This window comes from Euprymna scolopes, chromosome 19 (assembly GCF_053919585.1).
Source record: "Euprymna scolopes isolate OS-2025 chromosome 19, ASM5391958v1, whole genome shotgun sequence".
In the NCBI taxonomy this organism is placed as follows: Eukaryota; Metazoa; Mollusca; class Cephalopoda; order Sepiida; family Sepiolidae; genus Euprymna; species Euprymna scolopes.
In genome coordinates this window covers 58862995-58882984 of record NC_136500.1, presented here as the reverse complement: position 1 = coordinate 58882984, position 19990 = coordinate 58862995, and the positions used below count along the sequence as shown (strand labels likewise).

The following is a 19990-nucleotide window of genomic DNA, read 5'->3' as shown; positions in this document are numbered from 1 at the left end:
AAGGAGAGAAATATGAATCTGAGCTGGAAAGAACATAACACAGTTGGATGAAAGGGTCTGGATTCCCAAGGTTAGTGAAGACTACATTGAATAGATGTCAGCTCTATTACATAATCAAGTTACCTGGATTGATTTTTTCAATAAAAGTTTTCATATAAAGCTGTAGTGTTGACCTCCATGCTCTGACCACCACAGAGTCTCAGTCTCGTAAACGTGATTCTTTAGAACAACAAATTTATTGTTTAATCCTTATAACATATAATAACAACTAAGAACAACAAATAAACATTTGTACTAATGTACCTATTTACTATGCCTCCCCACGGGACAGAGTTAGACACCAGGGTCGTTTTTTAACATGAAGAAAAGGTACAAAAATAAAAAATTCTCTCAGTCGTGAAGGACTGATCCTTCACCGAAAGAGAACAAGAAATGGAAGTGCAGCATCTGAAGAACAGATACTACACTTTGATCTTGACCAAAAGGCCAATTTATCGTTTAATCCTTACAACATATAATAACAACTAAGAACAACAAATTAACATTTGTACTAATGTAAATGAGAACAACTTTGTGTATAAAATAATTAATAGAAATTCTACATAGGTATCCAAGTTCATCAAGAATGTTCCCATTGGCCAAAAAATGCATCTAAAAAGTGTTGGACGTTAGGTCATTGAAGTGTTGTGAATATAATAACCAAGATAATACAAATTACTAACTTGCATCTAAAAAAATTCAGAAAAATAAATTTACATTAAAAAAATTGTTTTTATGTTTTACCCTATGTTCCAAATTATAATTTCTCTCTTACTGACATTTTGGTCTTTGGCAGTTGTGCCCGGCAAGTTAATCAAGATTATTGTCTTTGCACCAAGGATGCTTGACATATCTACTGAAAAGCATCTCTTCTCAATTTGTGTATTTCAGAACACCTAGCTACGGATCTGAGTAGAAGTAATGCTTTGTATTTGGGCTGTTATTGGCCAATATAACTGTCAACATTTTTCAAGAGCATTTTGTCGAACTCACAACCTTTATGTCAAACTGAATCCTTTTATTAATCCACATTCTCATTCCGTCAGTCAATATATGTGGATTAAATGAAGCATTCAGCTTCACATTCTGTACAGATTCCAGAGTTTCACAAAAATGCACCTAGCGAAGGTTGGATATTATATCGGTTTAAATATTCAAAGTATTATGACCGAAGTTCTGAATTTTGGAGAAGAGGGCTGATTGTTTATATTACTTGTATTAATCGGATTATTGTTCTCATCTTGAGTGTTATTTGTGCAATGTTTTGTTCAGCTTGGCCTTCGACCATCCTCGGGCATTTTGTTTGTTGTTTGGAAAAGAAAAGAGAAAAGTTACTGGCTCCATAGATATTTTTGTATTCTTTGAGTTAGTATCTATTTTATGGTTATTGTTTCGTATTTGGGAGCCTCTAATTGTATCAAAAAACAAACATTGTACACCCTTAAAATTTCGGCAATAGAAGGGAAATAATCCCCTGTCTATCTTGGAGTTGCCTCCCCTTTGTCAAACAACTTTTTTACAAATACAAAGCAATAATCATAAAATAGATACTAACTCAAAAGAATACGAAAATATCTATGGAGGTCAGTAACTTTTCTTTTCTTTTTCAAACAACAACGAACTTGCCTGAGGAGGGTCAAAGGCCAATCTGACCGAAACACAAATAACACTCGATAAGATCAATACAAGTAATCTAAACAATTACATTCAAGATGAGAAGTGTAGTCTGATTACTCAAAATATTACAAATTATCAATCCTTATCTAAAAGATTATGGAACAGAGGATGGAAAAAGTAATTGGAGCATATGGTGTTCTAAGTATTTCCATTAAAAGGTTTGAGGAGTGATTTACCTTTCCACACATTATAAACGGCAGGTAAAACACTCCTTAAGACAATCTTGGACAATCACCTAGAAATGGTGTCTTAATAAAAAAAGCACTGGTTCCTATCACCTCACTGGGTTGGCATTAGGAAGGACATCCGCCTCTAAAAATTTTGCTTCAACTAAGGAAATGATTAAAAGAAAATCTGTCACATTTCAGGTTATATAGTTTAAATAATGACCTGACCAGAGGTTGTTTTGGAAGTCAATTTCTAGAAACTGTCCCAAACATGCCAGCATGTAGAACAAATGTTAAACTGAATATGGTTATAAAGATCTCATCAAATTTAGAATCTATCATGTTCTGCTGCATTTACATTTTAACGATATTCTTGGGATGAATAATGAGAGTTAAAAAAAAAATTTCTTAGGAGACAATTTTAAGAAAAATAAAAGCTTTTAAAATTTTGTGCAATAAATACACACACAAACACGCACGCACATATATATAATAAAACATTCACACATATTCATATGATTATATGTGTGTCTGTCTTCTGTTATAGAAATACATTCCATACAAATGCAGAAAAAGAAGGAACAATGCAGTAAGAAAACGGAACAAGAGAGAACCAACATTGTTGACAGCTGTCTCAGCCTCCTAAACGTGATCCTTGTTAGCCTTAAGAGAAAACGAAAACTTACTACCGGCAGGCGGGACAACTTGGTCCAAAAGTTTGGGACTGGTGCGTTTCCAGATCTTTTTTATTACAGCTCTTAGTTCTTCATTCGCCTGGTCTATATTACCCTCTGTTTGTATTTTCAATGACGTTCGAACCAATGCAAACAAAGTTGCATTAAACATTACTGTTCCATCACTGTTCAATGGCATGTTCATACTGACCAAACGCTGGAAAAAAAGGAGAAAACAAATTAAAGAAAAAAAAAATCATTAAAATACAAATAATTATAATAGATTTATTAGCATTCTCCTTGTCTTGATTGTTATAGAACATTTCAACCATTGTAGCAGATAATATTTTCTATGAGAAGTGTTCAATAAGTAATGCCCCTGACCCACTTTCAATTGTCTGATCTAGCTGAAATTTTGCATGTGCAATGATTTATATCACTATGAGTTATGTGGCAAATTACAGCTCTGAATTAACTATGGTTTCTGATTTACAGGTGTTTGAACTGAGTTAAGAGTGAATTTGAGCTTGTTGTACAGTGATCCGATTCTTGTATTTGACAGGACACATATCACAGGGGATTTTGATGAAATGAAACAAACGTTTGGTAATGGTGCCATCATATGACCTTATAAAATGCTGACATTATGAATACAAACATGGCTGGAAATCTGTCAAAACAACTACCAGAGATGGACGTGTGAGGACGTGTTAGTACAGTATATATGGAAACTATCATTCATTACCATTTGCATAAGGATTCTCAGGTTGCTGACACTTTTCCAGAAGTGAGAACATGTTGAATAATTTGAAGATGTGCCAAGAAGAGTTAAAATTTTTCAAAAGACTGGTTACATAGGATGAAACTTGAGCCTATCACTATGATCCAGAGATTAGAGACCAAAACCCAGTTAATCCAGTGGAAGTACTTGAACTTACCACTTTCAAAGAAGACAAGGGTGTAGCACTCTGCTGGTAAGATTATGCTCTTCTGAGACCAGGACCAAGTAGTAATAACATATTTCCTGGCAAAGAGTACTACAATTACAGGATCTTATCATGCTTCATTTTTGAGGAAATTAAGAGAAGCTATCAAAACTAAGAGGTGGGACAAGATCAGCAACGGCATCTTCCTTCTACAAGACAACACTCTGGTCCACAAACTGCATGTCACCAGATCAGAGGCACGGGTGTGTGGCTATAAAATCCCCCCCTCACCTTACTGTTTTGAACTTACACTCTCAAACTTTCACCTCTTCAGAGAAGTTGTTTTTGAAAGGGTAACGTTTCCTAGATGATGCAGTTTTGATTTCTGCAATTATGTTGTGGTTGGAGGATCAACAGGAGGTGTTCTACAAAAACAGTCTCTAGAGCTGCAATAAATTATGAAAGAAATACATAACTTTAGGCTGTTCCTACGTAGAAGTTTGATAACTGTGCCAAGTTTCGTTGCTCTACTACTATGAGAAGTGGATTAGGGACAATACTTATTGAACACCTCTCATATGTCCTAGTCATTTTTATATCTTATGCCAATACTGGATTCATCGTCTTTAACCTTGATAGGTTAGAGTCTATCAAATATTCATCAGTAAAAGTTGGTGCAACTTGTCTTTTCTGGTTGTATCTTCTATTCAATCGAACATCTATGCCAGACCGATGTCTGTTTTTCATATGGTTTGAATAAATAACTATAAGAATTGTTACTTTTATAAGTACCAGTAAAGAAACTAGATAGGTAAAGAGAGAGATTTATGGACAGAAAAAAAAAACAAATTGCATGGATAGACAGTCCTTTTTTCTTGAGCAGAAAGAATAGTTATACAAGAAATTCAGTATGGAGCGATTTTGCTTTTAGTCAATATTGACTTTGATACAAGCCTTGTAACTGCCAGAATTGAAACTAAAGAGGAGATAGGAAGTAAGGTTTTGCAGAGTGTGGAAAAGAAGCCTAGAATTGCAATAATAAATTTAAAAAACAAAAAGAAGATAATCTCATATTGTCATCCTCAAATGTTTTTTTTTATTATTTCTCCTCTTGTCCTTTTTCTATCAGGAATTGGTCAGGACAAACAGTTACTTATTTTACATTTATTTAAACCAGAATTTTCTCATTAAGTTCATTGAAACTGTAACAGTCCCACAAACCGTTGCATGGATCATAGAAGAAAAGATTATATATATGTTATAACTTGTTTTATTTATAATTTACTAGCAGGGCGCTTAGAATTGCCCAGTCGTAAAATACACTTAAATATGATATATTGATTTATGCAAATTTTATATCTATTATTATAAAGTCAATTCCTTCTTGTAGTGATTTCAAAAGTTTTTTAAAAAATACATGATTTGGGTACCATCAGCGACAATCAAAATCAAAACATTTAGCACTCCAGCCTTAGTTGTTACAGTTTGAGTTATCATTAGACGGATAAGAAATAGTTAAAATGAACCAACTTTAAGGTATAAATATATATTTGTGCATGCATACAAGACATTTAGTCTACTTACGGTTGCCAAGTTCCATTTTTTTTTTTCAATTTTGATACCTTAACTGCTAATTTTACCGGCTTTTATATATGTAAAAAAGCTGACAAGAAATTAAACCATTTGACATGCTTTGCACCACTCTGAAACCTTGCATCCCAGAGGAGATCCACTTTGAAAACATGGACAGACAGATGGTGAGTTTTTATATATATATATATATATATATATATACACCGATTTTATATATTGTTGTTGTTATTTAAGTTTCTTAAAAATGCTTTCAAAAGAACTTTTTCCATGTTTTTCACTTGAAATACATTCATATGTTTTTAAAGCTATATAAAAGGAGCTGATTCTAACAGACGTTTTGATAATATCAAGAAAACTCCCCACTAATTATATATATATATATATATATATATATATATATATATATATATATATATATAAGTAAAAGGTAATACGTTTACATTTGTTGTGAAACAGTTTCAATCTCTGATGAAATTATTCAAAAAATTTAAGATAAAAGCCAAGAAAATAAAAAATATTTGCATCTTATGAGTGGTTTCAAAGGCATTTTGCTTATTTTCAAATGGAATTGTATTTGTTTTTAGTAGCATTTATTTTTTATTTTTAAAATCAAATATGAATTAATATATATGTATATATACGTATACATGCATGTGTTTGTTTAGTGTGCATTACTGCATTTGGTGAGGAGTACACAATTTCACACATATAGCAATGTATCGATTACTATTTCTTGTTATTTATCTTTTGTATGTTTTTCTTTGATTTTTATGATTATAAAGAATAATTAAATTAGGGAGTTTGGCAGAAAAGTATCTTAAAGGTAAGTTCTCGCTAACATTTGTATACTTGAAAATCATTAAATAATTTTTAATTATTATTATAGTATGTTATAATGTATATAAATAAATAATGACACTATATCAGTAAGAGCATAATATATTTATAATTATATGTTGATTATCCATATATAATCAAATGTTAAGAAATTAAAAAACAAATAACTTACTTTACAGGCTACTCGATGTGGACACAGCTTGCCAAACCCCAGTGGCGGGGATATTTTCCGAAGTAACGTCACAACATCTAAATGCTTTATTCGACCTCTGTAAAAAAAAACAAAAAATAAATAACAACATAATGTTCCAAGGACATCTCAATAAGCAACATTTTTTAGTGGTTTTAGTGATCAAATCATGAAGACTTTCACAAAAGCTTTTCTTGCTATTAAATATACACAGTCATGAAAGTAAATACACAAAGTAATTCATCCACATTTAAGTTTCTGCTTCCTTCTGCACTTCGAACCATACAAAGTAGTTATAAAAGTTAAAAATATCAATATTTTATCAGGACTTTACATTGCGAGTGAAACAGTTGCATTTGTAATTTTTCCAAGTGGCGACTGGAAATGATAAAACGCTTATCTTTTGGCATTTTTATCTTGTGTTTTTTTTTCACTAACAATCTTCCAATGCTCATTACTGAGTGAAAAATGTCTATTCAACCTTTATTTTCGTTTTTAATAAAACAAGCAAAGTCAAATTATTTAATCAATAAAAGGTTTAATGGAACAATATACTCTTTTTTTTTTTAAACAAAGGCTGTTAAAAAAAAAAACATCTAAAGAAATTTGTATGTTTATATCTTCAAATCTTAACATAAAATTGGGTGTATATTTAGAATTACACTTATTAAAAAAAACAAAAAAAACAGAAAAATCTTTATGATGTGTGTACTTGTCATGGGACAAAGATGTCATATTCCAAAAAGCGCATGGATTTGGGTACCCAAGTATTTACTAACTTTTTCTATTTGGCTAGTAAACGAAAATGTTTAGTTGTTAAAGGTCAACTAAAGATGAACTTGCTTACAGAGCCGTTTATACTAACTGATATTTTCAGAGGTTTCAGATATAATGTATTATATAAAGGGCAGTTTTCTGTGTGTTTGTATGCCTATATGTTCAGAAGTCCAAAACTACAAATCAAGGACTTATAAAGTTTATATTTTTCATTTATTCAATTTTTATTTTGTTTCTTTGATTCATTATTTATCATTAATTATTTCATTCTTTTTTAAATTCAATTTTTCTTCTTTTTTCTTCATTTTTCATTCCTCTTTCATTCACTATTTTTCATTTATGTTTCATTCATTATCTGACAGTAATAAAAATAACAATAAAGTAGTACTACTGATAAGTGTTATATATTTCAATACAATAGATAGATGTGTTTACACACCGTTGCCCGGGGTGCGGAGGGAAAGAAACTTGGTAAGGTGGAATTTAGAAGTGCTCTGGAGGCTTCCGAAATATCTAATCAAACAAATATATGGAAACAAAAGTGATATATATGACATGTGAACACTATTTGAGGGCATATTTTAATATCTAATAAAACAAATTTACCTTTTATAAGGTGGACCTTGTTCAAAGAAAATGTATTTATATAGTAATTAAAATAAATAAATAAAACTTGAGTTAGGACTCCAAATCTTCCAAAAATGAGATAATTTCTCTTCAAATTATGGTGACGATGGGAGAAAAAAAACATGGTTAAGTTAGATTTAAAAGTGTCATAGATGGCTCCTTAATTTTAGTTTGGCGGTTTCAGTAGGAGAGATTACTATTAATATTTGCTTGGATTTTTTTTATTATTACATTTTCACCCGAAACAAGGCATATTTTGATGTATGGGGCTACTATCAGGAACATAAATTGGCAGGATACTATGTAGGGAGTTAAGCAGTAAATGTCTGCTCATATTACACTTAAACTACTGCATGTCAGTACAGTAGAAAAAGCAGGAAGCCAGAAGGCAATTCCAAGTCAAGCAGTTTTGGGGAAGAACTATTAGAGTAGAAGGCTTTCTTACATCTAGGGATTTCTACTGTGTAGGGGTGGGATTTTGCTGCTTGTCGGGTTTGTTGGGAGTATTTACGTCGAGGTGGTACAAGGGCTTGTAGTTTGACAGAGTATCCACCATTAAAATACTTGTAAAACAGACAGAGGGATGCAACATTTTGTCAGTGGGACAGAGGTTGAAGCTTAGATGACAATTCAGAACCTATCAGGTTGGTGACTCTTTTGAATCCTCTCCAAGAGTGAGAGACTAGTAGTAGATGTGCCAGACCAAATGTGACAACAATACTCCATACATGGGCGAATTGTGGCCTTATAGAGGTACAGAATACTTTCAGGCATAAGTAACTTTCTAGCATTGTAGAGAGAGCCCACTTTCTTTGCAGCAGCATTGGCAATGTTCTCGATGTATCTGTTCCAACTCATGTTTCCTGTGAACGTTAAGCTGAGAAGTTTGAACAAAGTATTTTCAGGTACTATATCTTTAACCATAGCTATTGGTGGTTGAGATTTCTTGTAATTATTAAAGGAAACGAGCTTAATCTTGTCAGCATTGAATGTTATCCATTTTTGATTCCATTCCACTACAGATTGAAGGTTCCTCTAGGGTTTCTGCCATTGGCTTCGATGTGTTCATTTGTTTTCTCCTCATGCCTGTTATAGAGCGTGATGTTGTCAACAAATCTACCCATGTCAGAGACAAGGAGGTCATTTATGAATATCAGGAATAATAAAGATCCAAGGATCGACCCCTGATATACACCCACTTTTATAGCATATTGTTTAGATGTATGATCATCGAAGACAACCTGGATTCTTCTCTTACTTAAGGACAAGTTATGTTAAGTATTTGTCCAGTAATACCATAAGATCTGATTTTCATGAGAAGACCATCGTGCCATACCCTGTCAAAAGCCTTAGATATATCTAGAGCTACTGCACTCTCCTGCATGGTATATACGTTCAGAGATTACAGTTAGAATATCTGCAATAGAACGAGCTTGCCTAAATCCATATTGATGGTCGGACAGAAGTTTAGCAACTGTAAGGTGGTGAACTAGAGCTTGATTAATTATGGACCCGAATATTTTGGCGAAAAGAGGGAGGAGGCTAATGGGGCGATAAATTAATTGGTCACTTCTTTCACCAGAATTCTTGTAAACTGGTACCACAGAAGCAGTTTTCCAGCAGTCAGGAAAGTATGATTCATTTAAGCATTTGTTGAAAAGTTTGGAGAGAACTGGAGCAACCTCAGTGGAGCATTTTTTTAATAGTACAGCCGGGATGAGATCAGGTCCATATGCTTTTGAGGTGTCTAGGTTTTTATTCTATCATGTACTTGAGAAGGGATGATTTTCAGATCATCTAGTGTGGTTTCTGTCCACAAAGGAAAATCAGGGAGAGAGTGGTTTGCTGGGTCCAAAGTAGAGTTTGAGGCAAACATGAGGCATGTTAGCTTTCTTGGTTACTGTGCAAACAACCTCATGATTGTTGAATAGTGAAGGAATTGTTGATTGCCCATTATTTACTACATTGTTGTAGATTTTCCAGAAAGTTCCTAATTTTTGTGCTTCAATGCGTTTTCTGGTGGTTTCAATATATTCTCTCTTAGCTGTCACTACTACTTTCTTACAATTACTTTTAGCTTCTATCAGCTTTTGCCGGATTAATCTGCGGTATGCATGTTCCTCTGAGCAATGGCTGCTACGCAAGTAGAAGTAAACCATTGGGGAGAGTGAGGTTTGCTAGGGAACTTCTGTGTGGGAACATGTGCTTCAAACTATTTAGTAGTCTCATTTGCACACTGTTCCATAGGAAGAGAAAAAGTATTTCCCTATGGGGCATCTCTGATGACATCCCAGTCAGCCTTATAGTAGTACCTTGACGTTTTGAGCAATGACTCTTAACTTGGGGTTGAGAGTTTAGAGTGATGTCTATCATTATTACTGCATGATCAGCATTCCTAAGTGGGCAATGGGCATTTATTACACAATCCTCAAGAACTGTTGTCATAAATAGATCCAGAAGTGAGGTCCTGATGATCTGGGAGTCTGGTCAGGAATGTTACTGTCTATGTCAAGGAATGGGATATAGAAAAGTTATGGATGATGCTACCAGCTGTGTCTGTGTAGTTAGAGCAGCCAAGCCAATTATTGTGGTAGGCGTTAAAGTCACCAAATACATGAATTTGGGCACTAGTGTCAAGGGAGAGTGCTACATCTATGCTGTCAGAGACATGATTGATTAGAGTACAGTCCTGGGTGGAGAGAGAGCGATTAAGAAAATACAGGTAGCTAACGCTGCTATGTCGTAAAGTTAGTTTAAAGCACATGAAGGCCTGGTCATCTGATTCTTTTTTAGATTCTCGAGTCATGGTGAGGGTGTTACGAATATAGACTCCAAGTCCGTGCATGTGTGTGTCAGAATCCTTATGACAAAGTGGAAGATAACTAGACATATTAAAGATGTTAGAGAGGATGGAGGAGTGCAAGTTAGTTTCACTTAGTGCTAAGATATCCAGGGAGTTTTCTAGGAAAAGTGATTTTATATCATCCAACTTAGTTCTAAGTCCTCGGATATTTGTAAATGCAAACTTCAAGGGAGGAGGTGAATTGTTCATGTGTGTGTCTGGTTTGATCGTTATTTTGGATTGAGCTGTCATTTCATTTTATTTCATGGTTTCAGTTTAGGGAGAGAGGTGCTAGACAAAGCGGATGTGCATAGCTACTATCATGCAACACAAGTAGACCATTACAGAATGCAAAGTGCTCAATATCCTAGATAGACCAGGTATGATTATAGACTACATTACCTGGGGGAAAAAAAACTTAAATGTTTTATTTTATAATTTCATGCAAGAAAATCTACACTGCATTTCTTTGAAGTCATAATAGTATTAATACAGTATCATATCTAGAAACTAATAGAAGAGTGCCTAATATACTAGATAGAACAGGTGTGTTTAACCACAATGTTTTCTGAGAGAAATAATTTTTGTCTTTTGTTATGTTGTATACTAGATAAAGCAGATGAAGTTGCTAAGAAGCCACACAAGTACTAATAAAGTTTCATATCTGTGAAGTTAGGTAATAAATAGTGCTCAATATCTTGGATAGAGCAGGTATGTTAAAAGGCTGTGTTGCTCATGTAAAAACAACATAACCATGTTTTGTTATACTATTTCATACAAGAAAATGCACTCAACAATGCATATGCAAAAGAAAGCAGGTGTTTTTATATGAAGCATTGTCTTTTGTTATTAAATGGTACATTAGAAAAAGCAGAAGGTGTTGCCACATTTCCATAAGAGTAATAATACAGTATCATATTTGGTGAGTGGATGCTTTACTATACTATTTTATACAAGAAAATTTACTCAGAGTCGCCTGGTACATATCATATCTGGTAAATAGTATAAAGTAATAAAAGAATGCTCAAGATAAAGTAGGTGTGTTTAAAAGTATTTTTGCCCGAGAGAAAAAAATTTTCTTTTGTTATTATGTTGTATACTAGACCAAAATAGATGGTGTCACCTGGGTGTCATAAAAGTAATGATATTGTATCATATCTGGTAAATGGTATACGTCAGGTAATCCTAAGTGCTCAATATCCTGGGTATACCTAGTATGTTTAAAGGTTGCATTGTTTGGGAAAAACAACAATTTTTATTATACTATTTTATGTAAAAAAAAATCTACTCTGCCTAGAAAGGAGTCATAATAATAATGTAGTATATTATCTGGTAATTGGTACATAGAAATCAAAGAGTCCTCAATATCTTTGATAGAGCATTTGTGTTTAAGCAGAACATTGTCTGTGAGAAAGATTTCCATTCTTATTTTTTATTACTGTGTATACTACTAAAATTGCCCCAAAAAAGTGGTATATCTATATATGGATATATCTATACTCATAGCCAAATTGAATATTGAAATGCTCATATCTTTAGTTGCATGGGACAAAACTACATGAAAATTTGCAGCCTTTTTACAGATTATAATACTATTCAATGGGTAAAATTTTATGACAATTAGTAAAAAAGAACCCATGTTTTCAAACCAATAAAATATGCCCAACTGGCAAGCAGCTTCCGTTTGCTACTTCAGTTGTTTCATTTTTTTTTTGCTACATTTGTCAGTTTTCTGCTGTTTGTCTGTCTCCTCTGTGGCCTTGTCAGACCACTAATAAAATATTTTATCCACGTATGTCACTCCCCATTTGGGAGCATCACATTGGTGAAGGAAAACTATTCTCAATTAGCATAGAAAGCTTTCCATTCAAACATTGCAGACAAAATAAACAAATAAATAACACACACACATATATTTTGTCTGTGACACATTTGAATAAAAAGCACTACCTAAATACTAATTGAGAATAATTTTCCTTCACTAATGTGATCCCTCACATGGGGAGCAACATACATGGATAATTGTATTATATTATTTACCTCCTCTCCTGAAGGTTAGACCTAAAGTCAAGTGTGGGTTTGATAAAAGGATTTCTGTAGAACAAACTGGAATTTTGATGGTTTATTAATATAATTATAAATGGAGATTTTTTTTTGATTTGCCTGCTGGCCATTTAGAGAAATGTTAATTTCAATAACGTAACTAATATAAAGAGTAAAGAGAGAAAAAAAAATAGAAAAAATAATAAAACGACTCTTACTTTGCTTCAGGGTCATATTCTGACCAAAGTCGTACAAATTCGTCCAAGTGGTGGGGGCCTAAAATTGACCAATCTCTGGTCAGATAATCAAAATTGTCCATAATGACAGCAACAAATAAGTTGATGATCTAAAATAAAGAAAAAAAATGTTAGTTTTCATTTCATAAAAAACAAAAGCAAAAAAAAATAAAAGCAAAAAAAAAAAAGCAAAAAAAAAAAAAATATCAATAAAAAAAAAATTGATAGACCATTGCAAATTTAAAATGTCTGAATTATTTTGATTTTGAAACTAAAACCATTGATATAAAAATGCCCTGCATAGATAACTTGATACTCACTGAGTGCTAAGTGGTAAAAAGATGAATTCATACCTCCTTTTCTTTTCTTTAAGTAATTTTAAAGCCATGTCTTTATTGCTGTAGTCTAACAACTCAGCCTGAAGTCTCTAATGTATGGTTCAAGCCTGAAGCACATCACCTAGAGAGTGAATTAATTTAATCCTCCTTAACTCTGAGTGGTACAAGCATATCAGTGCAAAGTTGAGATCGTAGCAAAAAACATCAGGAAGTTCTCAGTTAACCATTCTTGCGATTCACTCAGGACCATTGGGCATGATAAAGGTTAACGAAGAAACTAGTTCAACCAGACCTGAGTGAATGCTGTTACAACAACAATGACTTTACAATCACTTTCACATTATGGTATCTCATGTAACTATTAATCAGGCCCAATATTACAAAAACATTTGACTCCTACATATGAAAAAAAGTTCACTTTCTGTGCTCACAATACTTCAATAATCAAGAGAAGATGGAAGCTTCAGTGAAGGAGTTCTTTGTCTTGAAGGACAAGAAATAATGTGCAGGCTCAAAGAACTGGGAAAAATATGATTTTAGATGGTGCAATGTGATGGCATCTACTATTGCAACATGAATACAGTAAATAAGTTTCCAAACATAGATAAATTTTTTGACTCGCTTTTGTATTTAAGAAAATGCAAGTATTTAAGAGTGTATATATTTCAGAGAATTGTAAATGATTGATATGAGCAAGATGTGATGGATGTTTAATGGGAGTCTTAAAAACAGGCTTCGTTCTGATGACCTCAGAGGAAGATTAAATCTAAACAGTATAAGATGTGTACAGAACAGGACATTTCGATGGTATGGTCACATTGACAGAATGGATAAGAGTTTTTGCTGCAGTAGATGTTAATAAGTTAATTTAACAAATCCTAATATTACCAAAATGGCAATTGCTTTTTTTTTTTTTCTGATTTTGACTAATGTATTTTAACTATATGCGCATATATTGTCTTTAACTCTTTGCTTCCATGCGAGTCGTTTCTTCTATTACTTTATTTTTTATTTATTTATTCATTTTGTTTATTTATTTCTCTTTTTGCTTTTACCAACTGTGTATACCTTCTCTTTAAATGTATATATTTAATGCATTTTAATTACATATGCGTAAAAATGGTCTCTAACACTTCAGTCCCACGCGAGCCGTTTTTATGGTCAGAAGAATTCTACTCGATAACGAATAGCCTATGCAAGAATATAGAAGAGCTAGGAACACCTTTCTTTCTACTATAGAAGACAGAAGAACTTTATTTAAGTAGTATACTTAATATATGCAATCACCGTACGCTTGCTTGTATTAAAGTGTCCTCCATGATACCCATACCATACCAAACCACTGCACGTGGCTCATAATTTGACTGGCACTATATTTGTAACTGCAATATACATAATCCCAGCTGTGATACTAGGGCTAATTTTCTGAGTAGATGCAACACTCTGCGCCTGACCTTAATGACTACAATTCCAAATCCCAACGAACTAGCTGTCCCTATAACTGAGAGGGAAAAACCTAATAGCTAGCTACGAAATCTTATACATTTTACCTCCAAGACGACTGCGTTTGTCTTACCTGCATGCATAAAAAAAAAAAAAAAATTTCCTCCCTTCTTCAAACTAAACCTTACCTGTAACTCAAAAATCCTAATGGAAATCCATCTGTAAATAAATAACCCCTCTTCTCTTGAACGCTAACAATCTACTCCTTCCAACCTATCCGCCACTAAACTCCCACATTGCTCCGCATCTGTAGTGGAATCGCTAACTTCCAGCCCCTAATCCCTCACATGCAAACTGTTTTAATAGCCATCACTAAACATCTATACATTTCTACCTCTAAGGCATGCATTACAGCTCATTCCTATCCAGTAAGGGACTTAACAGCCTATGCACACAAAGGCAGGTACTTAACAGCCAAAGTACTCAGAAACAAAGCGATATGCACTACACAACTGTCTCCTCGAGTTTTGCAACGATTAATTACGTTATTGAAACGACACTCCTTGTTATGCAAAACGCCCCATGACTCTTACTAAAAAATACCTACAACTTCAACTCTATTCGCACCTACTGAAAACCTGCCCATATATCTATTCACCTAATTATGCATGACTCAAAACTTGCTGTCTCATCCATGCTATATTGCACTTACATCTTAACCCTCCTATCATCTAAAATAGCTCGGGCACAACTCGTAGCTCAATTCTTAATACCTATTCATACTGTAACACTATACTAGACCTAAGCTAACATTAATAAAATAAAAAAAAAAAGGGTAAGACTAAAATCACATTATCTCCTCCCTAACAAGCCCTCTTACAAACATAGACGCTTACACTGCATGAACTTCACCCACCCCCTTTATCCATTAACAAGTAAATAGCATGCCCCTAAATCACTTTGAGGAGTGTAACTAATCAGTAGAGATAAAATCCCCCACAAACTAACCCAGTAACACTAACAACGCGGGGTCGCAGAAATACCTGGATTAGAACCTAGGCGCGGAGAAAACCCTCTCAGGGCTGACGGACCCAGTAGGTCTTCCCAGATCATCCGTCTAGGAGAAGGAAAACTCTGAAACTAAACCAAAGGGGAGAGAGGCCTCTTCAGTCTTGGATGACAACCTTCCTAGAGCTGGTGACTCAAACAAATTCACCGGTTTGCAAACCTAAATTGCTTAAGGAGTAGATAGGCTCTGTCTATCGCCCGGCTTCCATATTCCTTCTATGCCTATTAGTCAAGCGCAGAGACACTATCTCAGTGATTCGACAGAAACACCCAGCGGTAGATCTTGTTTCCTGGCTAGGGCAATGAACGCCGTTCTTCCCCATTCCCAGCATGCCCCACCCCTAAAACTGAACATTTGGGAGTGCTTGAGTATAAAATATGCCTGAGCGATTAGATTGGGTTGACCTTCTTCTAAAGGGTTGAGGGTACCGGATTGACAGTTCCTGGCTGCTGTTCCCGACTGGTAGTACAGGAGCCCTAACTCTTTGGTAGCGCTTAGAGCGGCTGCTCCATCAACAGTTGAATAATATCGGGTTGTTTGCAGTGCCATGACGCGCATGGAAAGGGACCCTGCACTCATCCCCGGTGGGCTTTCCTGAGGCCACAATCCTAATTGGAGAAAGGTCAGCTGATGGTCTACTTGTGATGCATGTCTGAAGCTCCGCATAACCTCTTGTTTAGCTCCCCCTTACCGAAACTCTTAAAAAAAAAATATGACGACAGTACAATCTAAAAATAAGCTTAAACCAGGATTAGGGACAAACAAATTCAACTTGCAGCCTCCCTTGAGGCTCTCATTCACAAATATCCGTGGGCTTAGAACTAACTTAGCTGATGTTGAAGCATTTCTCTTAACAAATACCCCGGATATCTTAGCACTAAGTGAGACTAACCTACACTCCTCCATTCCCTCTAACCACTTTAACATGCCTGGATATCTCCCACTCTGCCGTAAGGACTCTGACAGACATATGCACGGACTTGGAGTTTACATTCGTAATACCCTTCCCTTGACTAGAGAAACAAACCTAGAAACAGATGATCAAGCCTTTATGTGCTTTAGACTAAACGTGCAACACATTATTAGCTACTATTATTTTCTCTACCGCTCTCCCTCGACTCAGGACTGCTCCATAATAAACAAAGTATCTGACAGCATAGACACGGCACTGTCCCTCGACACTAGCACACAAATACATGTGTTTGGTGACTTTAATGTCCACCACAAAAACTGGCTTGGATTCTCTACTCACACAGATGCAGCGGGCAGCACAACTCATAGCTTCGCTATATCTCACTCCCTATCACAAATTGTTACGTTTCCAACCCGTTTCCCTGACCAGGAAGAACAACACGCATCACTTCTAGATCTGTTTTTGACCACAGTTCCCGATGACTGCATAACGAAGGCCCACAGCCCACTCAGGAACGCTGATCATGCAGTGATAATGGTTGAAATCGCCCTAAACTCTAGACCCAAAACTGAAGAGCCAGTGCTCAAAACAATGTGCAAACGAGACCACTGACTGGTTCAAAACTGCAATCGAAGCGCATGTTCCCATGCGGAAATTTTATAGTAAGCCCCACTCTCCCCAATGGTTTACGTCGACTTGTGCAACTGCCATTACTCAAAAGCAGCATGCATACCGTAGGTTTAACCGACATAAGTCCAGTTCAAACAGACTGAAGTATATAGAAGCTAGAAATAACGTTAAGAAAGAAATAGCGACAGCTAAGAGAGAATTTACGGAAACCACTAAAAAGCGCATCGAAGCACAAAAACTAGGAACTCGAGACTTCTGGAAAATCTACAACAGTGTAGTAAATAATGGGCAATCAACAATTCCCCCACTAACCAACAATCACGAGGTTGTCTCCTCAGCAACCGACAAGGCTAACATGCTTGCCAGTCGGTTTGCCTCAAACTCCACACTGGACCCTTCCAACCACCCCCTACCTGACTTTCCTATGCGGACAGACGCCACACTAGATGATCTGAAAACCACCCCTGCTCAGGTGCATGCTATCATAAAAAACCTTGACACCTCAAAAGCATGTGGACCCGATCTTATCCCAGCTGTGCTATTAAAAAAGTGCTCAGCCGAAGTAGCTCCAGTTCTCTCCAAACTCTACAACAAATGTCTTAATGAAGCTTGCTTTCCGGGCTGTTGGAAAACTGCTTCTGTTGTACCAGTATTCAAGAATTCTGGTGAAAGGACAGACCCATCAAATTATCGCCCCATTAGCCTCCTCCCACTTTTTGCCAAAATATTTGAGACCATAATTAACCATGCTCTAGTCCATCATCTTACAGATGCTAAACTACTGACTGACAAACAATATGGATTTAGACAAGCCCGTTCCACAGCAGACATCCTCACTGTGATCTCTGAACGTATATACCATTCATTGGACAAAGCGGAGGAAGGCAGAGCGGTAGCTCTAGATATATCTAAGGCTTTTGACAGGGTATGGCATGAGGGTCTCCTCAGTAAAATCAGATCATACGGTATCACTGGTAGAATACTTAACATAATTAAATCCTTCTTAGATAAGAGAAAAATCCAGGTAGTCCTCGACGGTCGCACATCTAAACAATATGATATAAATGCGGGAGTGCCCCAGGGTTCTATCCTTGGACCTCTATTGTTCTTGATATTCATAAATGACCTCCCCTGACAACATTGCCTCTGAGATGGGTATATATGCTGATGACACTACACTCTATGGCAGACACGACAGGAAGACGAATGAACACATTTCTAAAGAAATGGCAGAAACACTAGAGGAAGACCTCCAATCTGTAGTGGAATGGGGACAAAAGTGGTTGGTCGCGTTCAATGCTGCCAAGACTAAACTAGTGTCATTCAATAATTACAAGAAACCCTCTCTACCACCCATAGCAATGGCCAACGACTCTTTATCTGAGAGTCCATCTTTCAAACTCCTTGGCCTAACGTTCACAGGAAACATGAGTTGGAACAATTACATTGAAGGCATTGCCAGGGCCGCTGCAAGAAAGGTAGGCTCTCTCTACCGTGCTAGAAAACTACTAACACTCGAAAGTATCCTGTACCTCTATAAGGCCACCATTCGCCCATGTATGGAGTATTGCTGGTGCATCTGCTACTAGTCTCTCGCTCCTTGACAAGGTTCAAAAGAGAGTCGCAAACCTGATAGGCCCTGAACTGGCATCTAAGCTTCAGCCTCTGTCCCATCGACGAAATGTTGCATCCCTCTGCCTTTTCTACAAGTATTCTAGCGGTGAATGCTCTGACGAACTGCAATCACTTGTGCCCCCACGACGCAAGCACCCTCGACAAACCCGACAGGCTACTAGATCCCACCCCCACACTGTAGAGATCCCTAGATGTAAAAGATCTTTTTACTCCAATAGTTTCTTCCCCAGAACCGCTAGACTCTGGAATTCCATTCCAGGTCCCTGCTTCCCCAACAGTACTGACGTGCAGAAGTTCAAGTGTAACGTGAACCGACACCTTGCTGCCCAAATCCCTACATAGTACCCCAGTAGTTGTTGCTCCTGATAGTAGCCCCCTACACCAAAGTGGCAATTTGCCTTGTTTGGGGTGAAAATGTAATAAAAAAAAAAAAAAAAAAAGATGTAGAATAGTTAAGGGAGCAGATCCAGTTCACAGATGAAGATTAAGGAAAATATAGGAGGAAGTGATAAGTGATAAGTGATAAAACCTAGGTTAGTTTAGAACTCAATTTCTTAAAGTCAAACACATGCCAGCATGTAGAGTCGATGTTAAACTGAGGATTCAAGTACTTAATTTGAGAATTGAATACGCATTTAATTATGTTTATCACCAAGGAAACAAAAGAAAAACGGAAATGACTTACCAAAAATGAACAGAGTACATAGAAGGAAATAAAATAAGGATATGCAAAATTGGTACCACATGTCGTTGCAGTTGTTTTTACTCTGTGGTCACACAAGACATCTTTGCTATCAACACATGATAACATCACTTCTTGCCATGCCTCACCTGTGGCAGATCTGAAAATAAGTTTGGAATTTAGAAAGGCTGTTAACAAAAAAATTTTTTTTTAAATAATTAATAAAAACAAAAGATGGAAACTAAATAAACGATAGCAAACAGAAATGTCTTCCTGTAACTGGGGCTAATAGATAGTAATTCTTGTAAATAGGGCTAATAGATAGTAGCAATTTTTCTTTTATTTGGGATGCACTACTTAACAAGGTTTGGAGGCCACTCGAGGATAAGGTGTGTAGTAATTATTAATGGTGTAAATTGAGTAGAATTTGATTATTCATGGGTGACGGTTCATGAAGAAATTGTTTACATTAAGCTTGAAGGCCACCATGTTATATTCAACCAGGAAGCAGACTAGTGAAACAGTGTTCCAAAGGCGGACAGTTCTGGGAAAGAAGCTGTGTTCATGGAATCTACATTTACATTTAGACACAGGTAGAGAGTGGGAGAAATCATGTATAGTGATTGTAGTTAGTCAAGTGTTTTTTTGTGAA

The 19990-nt window shown here is 35.7% G+C and overlaps 1 protein-coding gene across 16 annotated transcripts in view; it reads right to left on the bottom strand.

Annotated features, from left to right (window-relative positions):
- The window catches only part of LOC145303601 (muscle calcium channel subunit alpha-1-like), a 1244232-nt gene that overhangs the window by 147378 nt on the left and 1076864 nt on the right, over positions 1-19990 (bottom strand). For 12 of the 16 annotated variants that reach the window (XM_080145164.1, XM_080145154.1, XM_080145170.1 and 9 more), the window contains 4 exons: positions 19342-19498; positions 12611-12738; positions 6086-6182; positions 2570-2774 (listed from right to left, as the gene is read on the bottom strand). In XM_080145164.1, coding sequence (XP_080001290.1) covers positions 2570-2774; positions 6086-6182; positions 12611-12738; positions 19342-19498 — 587 coding nt within the window. The remainder of the gene's footprint in view (positions 1-2569; positions 2775-6085; positions 6183-12610; positions 12739-19341; positions 19499-19990) is intronic. The other 4 variants (XM_080145155.1, XM_080145167.1, XM_080145158.1 and 1 more) reach the window with 1 other exon arrangement.